Consider the following 9303-nt stretch of genomic DNA (forward strand, 5'->3'; position numbering starts at 1 on the left):
TTATCTTGACGGTAGAGGGCGCGCTGAGAAGATAAGATGGATGCTTGCCGCGTGCGGGATCGACGTAAGGGCGCCGTCTAGCGGGTGTATAAATATAAATAAATGTAAGTTATTTATTCTAGCGTGGCGGGTAACGCCAGTCGTTATAACACGGGTGTTTTATTTCATACACCTCGGGCTCGCTTACAAGTTACCACGTATGTAACTTTGTTATAACAACTGTCGTTGCCTTGCCACGCGAGGATAAACAACTTACATTCATTTATTTATAACAGTTTTGTTTAAAAGATTTCAAAATTAACGTTTGTTTATTTCTAGTTTGACGAAAACTTCGTAACAAGTAAAGCGGATTTTCAACAACGAATAGCGGAAGGACTCTACTTATTTAAGCAGGTAGGGGGCACGAGTTGTTTGAAACAGAACACACGCGTTATAACGACTGTCGTTGCCCCGCCATGCGAGGATAAATAAGTCACATACGTGGCAACTTGTAAGCGGGCACGAGGTGTATGAAACAGAACACCCGTGGTATAACGGCTGTCGTTGCCCAGGCAAAGCCGAAAACACAGAAGGAACCAATTTGTCAGCCCAACGAGTATTTAACTGAAACACACTTTTAAGGTTCCTTTGCTGGAAATAGACGGCTTACGAATCGTACAAACCGGATCCATATTACGTTATTTGGGACATAAGGGGGGCTTGATGGGGGAAAACGATACAGAAAGAGCTTTGTAAGTTATTCTACATTAGTAACAGGAGATACATTTTGTAAAGCGAGTATTATCTATTAGTTTGGTATCGCATTAAGGTTACTTATTGTCGCTACAATAGCTGACCTCAGGTTATAAATGACCAAACCAACCAATAGTCATGTCTGCTTATCCACACACTGCAATAGCTTCAGCAACTCGACTGTGGGCATGGGAGTGGCAACCATGGATAAGTCACTCAAGTTCCCACCCACGAGGATATAAATGATCAATTGTATTTTCAGGGTAGACATGTACACTGAAGGAATAATGGATATGTCTAACGTTGGCTTAGCTTATCCTTTCAAACCTGACAAAGCACAATTTTGGTCGGAAAACAAAGAAAAATTGGGCACAAAATATTTCTCCGTTTATGAAAATGTAAGTTTTCAAACATGGCCATTTAAACCAAAAGGTGCGTATTGAATTGTTATGTTACGTCACAGATACTACAGACAACAAACAATGGTCATCTTGTCGAAAACAAACAAACAATGGCCGACGTGTTATTGTTTGAATCTTTTGTACATTACTTGGACATTGACAAAGACGTACTGAATAATTATCCAAACTTACAGGTTAGAAACTTGGGTACCTTTGCAAATTAGAGCGCGCCGTATGGGACCTGGGATTTGGGGCAGAGTTTGCTCATCACCCGAACATTGTATATGCACATTCAGACATTCTATTCTGTATGGGTAAGGTCCTACAGTGAGGCATGCCATGGGACCTGGAATTTAGGCCAGATTCGGCCTATTATCCCAACATTGTATATGCACATTCTATTCTATATGGGTGAGGTCCTACAGTGAGGCACGCCATGGGACCTGAAATTTAGGCCAGATTCGGCCTATTATCCCAACATTGTATATGCACATTCTATTCTGTATGGGTAAGGTCCTACAGTGAGGCACGCCATGGGACCTGGAATTTAGGCCAGATTCGGCCTATTATCCCAACATTGTATATGCACATTCTATTCTATATGGGTGAGGTCCTACAGTGAGGCACGCCATGGGACCTGGGATTTAAACAAGAGTTGTCCAATTGTTCCAACACCCAAGGTGCTACAACCCATTAGTGACCACTGGGTTGGAGCAATGTCCGTTAAGTGTCTTGCCCAAGGACACATATGCCTACTAACAACTTATACAACATACATAACACTTGTTTCACTCCTGTAGGCATTTATGGCATCCATGAAAGAAATACCGTGGGTACAGAAGTTTCTTCAGCCAGGAAGTAAAAGAAAGGATTTACCAGACAAGAAATACGTTGCTTTAGTTGACGATATATTCCATTCATAAATTTCCATTAACACGACTTTATCTGTATAGTTTCTCGTCCAGTTTGGTAGTAAAAGAACATTCAAAAAATTATAAAACCGTATCCTCACGATTTCCATAGACCGCTGTTAATTGTTTAAAACACGTTTAGGATATTTGGATATTATGTGCTAAAGGTGTCCCACCTTCCCCCACCCTACTATATAACATGCTGTAGCCATACTCCATACACCAAATGTAATGTTCGTCAAACTATCGATACACTACTTCAAACAGCACATGTTAAGTTTAGCCGACTGTAAGTAAACGAAAGTTTTCAAGTATTTGCTGATGTCACGATCAATACTCAGAAGCGCCAATGTTACGACGAGTATACAGGATACAAATACTCTAATTCTGCGCTAAGTAACGAATCATAAAGCTAGGTGTAGATATTTCTTTGTTTGTTCTTTTTACACAAAGGCGAGCTACGCTGTAGTGTAGCGTCGCTTAAAAGAACAAACAAAGAAATATTTATCTAGCTTAAAAGTCGGTTTAGTAAAATAGTAGATTTTATAAAAACTTATATTTTATGAAAGTGGTCACGACTTTGAAGAACGTTTAGTAGCACGAAGTGATCTCAATTAATGCCAATTGCTGTCACGGCCGCTACGACTAATGTGGTCAAATTGACTCAAATATACAGTGATGATTAATGTCAGTCCATGCAAGTCAAATGTGATGGTTAGTGGGTAAATATAAAGCCTTTGGGCGCCTTAAAGCTGATTCGGCTGAATGTTAGTTAATGTATAACAAAACCACATGTAGATTTAATGTAGAAAAGCAACGCGTAGGCTTAGCGGACTTCGTATAGACAAAGTAAACTTCAATGCACGAGGTTAAATTTTCCGGGCATTTTTAAGCGTTTAAGCCAGTTATACCGACACTTGGTTCGGCTATCGTAAAACGTCTTTATACACATAGCAGTCGAGTCGAATTTAGAGCGAGAATTTAAACAGTTTTTTTACAGTAGTTTAGAACGTGTAGGGCAGTTACTTCAATAGGAGTCCCATTACAAGCTCAGTTGTTTTGCAAAGACGTTATAACGTGCAAATGCACCATGGTGATTTTATAACAGCAAAGTTTATAATGTAGAGAAATAAAACGTAAAAAAAACTAATTTCATGCTTCATCAGATTTCTGAGGCTTTTGAGGATTTTGAAACAACCGAATAAACATGAGCAAACCCATCTTGTATTACACCGACGGTAGGGGGCGTGCTGAGAAGATAAGATGGATGCTCGCTGCGTGTGGGATCGACGTAAGGGCGCCGTCTAGCGGATTTGTATTTTCAATAGTTTAATTACGGATCGTTCTAACTAAATTTTGGATAAGTCACTCAAGTCTTAACCCGCGCAAATATAAATGACCAATAACAACACAAAACTGAAGCCACTACAATTTACACATTAAACAGTCCTGTTAATAAAAATTAACTTTTCTTCATTTTTAGTACAATGAAAGTTTTATATCAAACAAAGTTGACTTTCAAAGACAACAGGCTGAAGGACTCTACTTGTTCAAAGAGGTAAACCGAGCGAAAATGTTATTCAACTCTCTTATTTCTCCTCGCATGGCGGGGCAACGACAGTTGTTACAACACTGTTTTATACACCTCGTGCCCACTTACAAGTTACCACGTATATAACTTATTTACCCGCGCATGGCGGGGCAACGACAGTCGTTATAACACAGGTGTTCTGTTTCATACACCTCGTGCTCGCTTACAAGTTACCACATATGTAACTTATTTATCATCGCATGGCGGGGCAACGACAGTCGTTATAACACGGGTGTTCTGTTTCATACACCTCGTGCTCGCTTACAAGTTACCACTTATGTAACTTATTTATCCTCGCATAGCGGGGCAACGACAGTCGTTATAACAAGGGTGTTCTGTTTCATACACCTCGTGCTCGCTTACAAGTTACCACATATGTAACTTATTTATCCTCGCATGGCGGGGCAACGACAGTCGTTATAACACGGGTGATCTGTTTCATACACCTCGTGGCCGCTTACAAGTTACCACGTATATGCAACTTATTTATTCTCGCATGACGGGGCAACGACAGTCGTTATAACACGAGTGTTCTGTTTTGTAATAGATGCATAACATTTTTTTTCGCGCATTGACGCATATGTGACCTCGTGGCCGCTTACGAGTTACCTCGTATGTATGCAGCTAAGGAAACATTCATATTTTCTCAAAGTAATATATTAATTGTAAAACGTTTCAGATCCCAATGCTAGAAATAGACGGGATGAGGATTGTACAAACTGTCTCAATACTGCGTTATTTAGCTCGTAAAGGAAACTTTATGGGTGAAACGGAGAAAGAACAAGTTTTGTAAGTTTATATACAGTCTAGTCGCTATATGAGTGTGAAGATGGGAGTGGCAACCATGAATAAGTAATGCAAATTGTGGACATTCGTGTTATAAGAACTGGGACGGAATTCTCGGCTACCAACTAAAGTTAGTCGGTCGCTGTTACTATGGATTACCGCGTTTTTTAGTCGGCCGACTAACTTTCTGTGCATTACTTATTACGGAAGTTATTTGGTCGATTTAGACGGCGACTAGTTTATTTAGTCGGTTGCCGAGAATGTCACCCTGTCCATGTCCTTGCCACGCGAGGGTAAATAGGTTAAATTTATTCATTTAAATTCCCACGGTACTGCAGCAACTCGACCGTAACACGGGCTTTAACGTAAGGTTTATATCCAGGGTAGACATGTATTCAGTCGGCATGGTTGAAATGACGATACCCGGTTTGTATTTTCCGTTCAAACCAAACGACCAGAAACCGCAAATTTGGTTGGGAATCAAAAAAGAATTGAAAAATAAGTTCTTGAACGCGTTTGAAAACGTAAGTGGCAAAAATAATTTCTATTTTACGAATGTTTCACTGTATTATTATATATATTGTTACGTCACAGATACTACAGACAACGAACAATGGTCATCTTGTCGGAAACAAACAAACAATGGCCGACGTGTTATTGTTTGAATCTATCATATATTTCATGGACATTGAAAAAGAGATTATAAATGAATATCCTAAATTACAGGTTTGTAACATTACTGTTATATTATACCAGGGGGCTTTAACGTATAGTAGGTTGGGGTAAGATGGAACATGTTTTCATTCTCTTTTATCGTCCTGTTACGTTTTTGCTAACGGGGGTTTGGTCTGGGGCACTGCTTTAACGGCCAATCGCGGGGCCTGACTGCTGTAGTCTGTTGTAAGCTACACTGAATACGACTTTACTATAAAAACATGTAATTTAATAAAAACTGAATAAGAACGAATGGCATTAAAATACACACTTAACCTCTAAACCACAACTAGATACAACAAAAACTCGATACGGCTTTAACTCGATAAAACAGTTCACAATCAATACAACCTTTCGTTAACACGGTAAAAGGAGAACTAACCCGATAAACCCAAATCTAGCAAGAGGAAAAGCGCCCAAAGCGTGAAACGTGACAAGCAATTCGACTTACGGCAATGCAGCAATAAAGGAACACGCGGTAACGTTAAAACAACGCAGGAAACAAGTCGTGCGTGAAAAACAGTGATAAGAAAAGAAAAATACTAGGTCAAAGAGTGATAAGAAAAACACAAAAGAACACAAATAATGAGAAGAAACACATTCAAAACTAAACTGACATACAATACAAACATTACGTAAACAACAAAAACAGTGCGCGTGTCAAAAAAACTAAGTGTTAAACCCACGACATTACAGTCCCATTTGGTAGTAAACACGATTGGGAAATATGGGATATTATGGAACAACGGTATCCATCTTACCCCGGCCACAGTACTATTACTATATCACTGTTATTCCCTCCACAGGCATTTATGGCATCTATGAAAGAAATACCGTGGGTACAGAAGTTCCTTCAGCCAGGAAGTAAAAGAAAGGATTTTGCAGACGAGAAATACGTTGCCATGGTTACTGATATATTCTTTTCATAAATCTCCTTGACGCTGTTATATATACATAGTACATTGTATATATTGCTTTACTTGGGCCCAGCAGAACAATAAGTGTTTATTTTTATGTATATACTGCTTTCATGGACGTGCTATTCTATTTTAACTGTGTACTGTATATTACTAACTTGGTCAACTGTATTTGCAACTGCCAAAATAAAGCACTAATTAAGACGCTGATAGTTTTTCTGATGTCTGCCAGTCAAAATGTGTCAAATACCTCAATAGGCATTATTATTACCAGCCATATACTTCAAATTTAGAATGTATACCCGCTGGCAAAAAAGTTATACATTGAAACAACGGTATAATATAATCGTCCCCACTGAAACACCAAAATTTATAATATTTCTATAACGTCCCCTTAAAAAAATCCCGCACTCTTTCAGTCACGTGACAGTATATAAACGCATTTTGCCAAAAATTTTGCTTATTTACAATTTTTAATCTACTGATTAACACATCAAAGACAAAATTGATAAACAAGCAAATTACTCTAACGCATAATCCAACATGTACACGTTACATTACTACATACGTCTTATACCAAGTATTTGACACCACACATAGACTACATACCTTGTTGTTCCAATACGTCAGTATCAAAAACAGTAACAGCGCCTAGTCTAACTTGGGCAAAGATCAACTAGTAGACGCTGCAATGGAAAAGCTTGACTTTGTTTTCAATACAACTGAATACTAGTGAAGAATCTTTGCTTGTTCGTAAAACGTAATGCCGAATTTCAAAGATTCTGCGATAGAACCAAAAACTGTGTAGTTACTAGACGGCCTTTCAGCAAGAACAGCAAAGTCAAAGTAAGCTCACAAAGTGACGTGTTTATGACGTCATTTCCGTCACGGTGCTGATTTTGTTATAACGGGGAATAAACGAAATACAAGTACCCACATATGCGTCAATGCACAGATAATAATATATGAGGACCAAAAGCACATTACACTTAAAATAATAATAACTGATTTAAAATGGCATTGCACTAATAACAGTTTAACCACGGAAAACTCAGTTAAAGGCACCTATGCTTACTACGAAACATTTAAGTTGCTGCAGTGAGTTAGCATTGAACCAGGAATCTCTAAGTTACAATTTGACATAATAACTACATTGATGCACTATTGTACCTGATGTAATAAAATATCTGAGTAAACAAGTGAAGTAGTTATGCAACTGCATCAGCAGCTATACAGAAAACAGGGGACAAACTACGCTTTGTTCGGCGTTTCTTCTGTGCTTTATAAGCAGTAGGGCAGAGTCTTTCACTTTTGGGTGGTAGGCCTCTTTCATTTTTGGTTGAATTCACACTTTTATATGAAGATGCGTCGCATTTTGTTGGCAGTTTTAGAGCTTTATGTGTTTTTGGTGGCTTAGTGGTTAATGTATTATCAAAGGGATGTGTATCAATGGTTTCAAATGGAATTGTGGTTTTATCCTGGTTTGATAACTTTTCAATGTTAAGTTGTAACTTGGAAACATTCTGTGCTAACTCATTTGTCGTTTTTCTATCAATTCTACAAGGAGACTTCAACCTATTTGAAGCCTGTTTCTTTGGGGTTGATGTCATTGGCTGTTTTATATTCTTTCTATGAACCTCTGTCCACAAGAGGTCACTGTTTGACCTGTCCCTCATCCTAACAGCGTCAAAGCTTCGTTCAAGGTCTTTGTGCCATCTGAAATAGGCACAAAATTAAAAAAAGAGTAATGTTTTTAAACAGTTAGGTGTCTATACAAACAAGCAGAGCCAAAGTATATTGCATTCACCACATTAATCAATGAGGTTCCCTATGTTTGACAACTATGATTGTAACTGTATTTCAACAATGTTACCCTCGCTTTTACCCTGCTGTAAGGTGCCTATACAAACAAGCAGAACCAAAGTATATTGCATTCACCACATTAATCAATGAGGTTTTTTATGTTTGACAACTATGAGTGTAACTATATTTTAAAAATGTCACCCCAGATTTTAATAAATGACCTGAAACACAGTTCTGTTGAAGGCCCACTACATTCTGTCTCAGTGGCCGACTCAGAATGAACAACTGGTACAGTGGATGACTTTACTACGGAGATGTCTAACCTGTGACATTTGTGGTTATTATATTGCTCAATGTAAATCTTTGGTGTATAAAAGCTGCCACTGTGGTTAGGGCAACTGTTTCTAACCCAAAGTTTACAAGTACGGCTTAATACAGCTACCATTGTTGGCGTATGTGTTCTTGGGCAAGACACTTAACAGCAATTGCTCCATCTGAGTGGTGTGTTATAGGCGTTCTAAATTGTCAGCCATACAATACAGCATAAGGTACCCTTATAAGAAGATACCTATGTTTTAACTCGTAAGGTACACACCACCACAAGTCTTATGTATAAATGCACATTATAACTTAACATTGAACATTATATGCAATCAAGTAAAGCAATTATTCAATACAATCTACCTGTTTGTTGGGCAACTTCTACAGAACCAAACACTTCTATGTTGAACATCAATGTTTACAAAGGCATCGTCATGTACTTGGTCTTGTTCAATATAATCCTCTTCAAATGGATTCAAGCTTTGTCCTTCATCCTTGGAGTTATTCCCCACTGAGTTGCAATTATTAAAGTTGTTTTTTCCACCGCATACAAAATCACATAACTCGTTGCAGAATGAGGCAGTACCGCAGTGTAGAATGTGGTTTGTGTAGAAAGCAGCAACTTGATGATGAACTGCTAGTTTAACACAGTGTATGGGTTCCTCATATGGGAAGATGGGTTTAGATACATCAACCTATGGTAGAGAAAAGAGCATTTGAATTAAAAATTCAAACTTAAATATAGATATGCCTAAATGGGGTCTAAAGGCACCACCAAAGTTTAAAAAAATGAAACAGCAAGAATCCTGGATTTCAATCAAGGCCAGGGTCGGAGAACCAGGGATCCTGGGTTCGAATCCAGGCCAGGGTTGCAGAACCAGGGATCCTGGGTTCGAATCCAGGCCAGAGTTGGAGAACCAGGGATCCTGGGTTCGAATCCAGGCCAGGGTTGGAGAACCAGGGATCCTGGGTTCGAATCCAGGCCAGGGTTAAAGATCCAGGGATCCTGGGTTCAAATCCAGGCCAGGGTTGGAGAACCAGGGATCCTGGGTTGGAATCCAGGCCAGAGTTGGAGAACCAGAGATCTTGGGTTCAAATCTAGGCTAGGGTAGAGACTATAAGTAAGA

At 38.9% G+C, this 9303-nt stretch overlaps 2 protein-coding genes across 8 annotated transcripts in view; one reads left to right on the plus strand and one right to left on the minus strand.

Moving 5' to 3' along the window:
• Nucleotides 1–6264, plus strand: part of LOC100185353 (glutathione S-transferase alpha-5-like) — a 7523-nt gene extending 1259 nt beyond the window's left edge. The window contains exons 2-7 of one of the 7 annotated variants that reach the window (XM_026838655.1): nucleotides 18–64; nucleotides 3528–3602; nucleotides 4315–4424; nucleotides 4804–4945; nucleotides 5016–5147; nucleotides 5942–6264. In XM_026838655.1, coding sequence (XP_026694456.1) covers nucleotides 18–64; nucleotides 3528–3602; nucleotides 4315–4424; nucleotides 4804–4945; nucleotides 5016–5147; nucleotides 5942–6064 — 629 coding nt within the window. In that variant the 3' untranslated portion in view covers nucleotides 6065–6264. Of the gene's footprint in view, nucleotides 1–17; nucleotides 65–318; nucleotides 394–621; nucleotides 732–994; nucleotides 1131–1195; nucleotides 1328–1933; nucleotides 3336–3527; nucleotides 3603–4314; nucleotides 4425–4803; nucleotides 4946–5015; nucleotides 5148–5941 lie in introns of those variants that run through there. The other 6 variants (XM_026838658.1, XM_026838657.1, XM_026838656.1 and 3 more) reach the window with 6 other exon arrangements.
• The window catches only part of LOC100175960 (glutathione S-transferase alpha-5-like), a 13364-nt gene extending 4470 nt beyond the window's left edge, over nucleotides 1–8894 (minus strand). Inside the window, exons 1-3 of the mRNA XM_026838626.1 lie at nucleotides 8540–8894; nucleotides 8077–8178; nucleotides 6662–7768 (exon numbers count right to left, since the gene is read on the minus strand). The gene's annotated coding sequence lies outside the window, so the exon portion shown is untranslated. The remainder of the gene's footprint in view (nucleotides 1–6661; nucleotides 7769–8076; nucleotides 8179–8539) is intronic.
• Between the last annotated feature and the right edge of the window lie 409 nt (nucleotides 8895–9303).

This window comes from Ciona intestinalis, unplaced genomic scaffold (assembly GCF_000224145.3).
Source record: "Ciona intestinalis unplaced genomic scaffold, KH HT000101.2, whole genome shotgun sequence".
NCBI classification, from domain to species: Eukaryota; Metazoa; Chordata; class Ascidiacea; order Phlebobranchia; family Cionidae; genus Ciona; species Ciona intestinalis.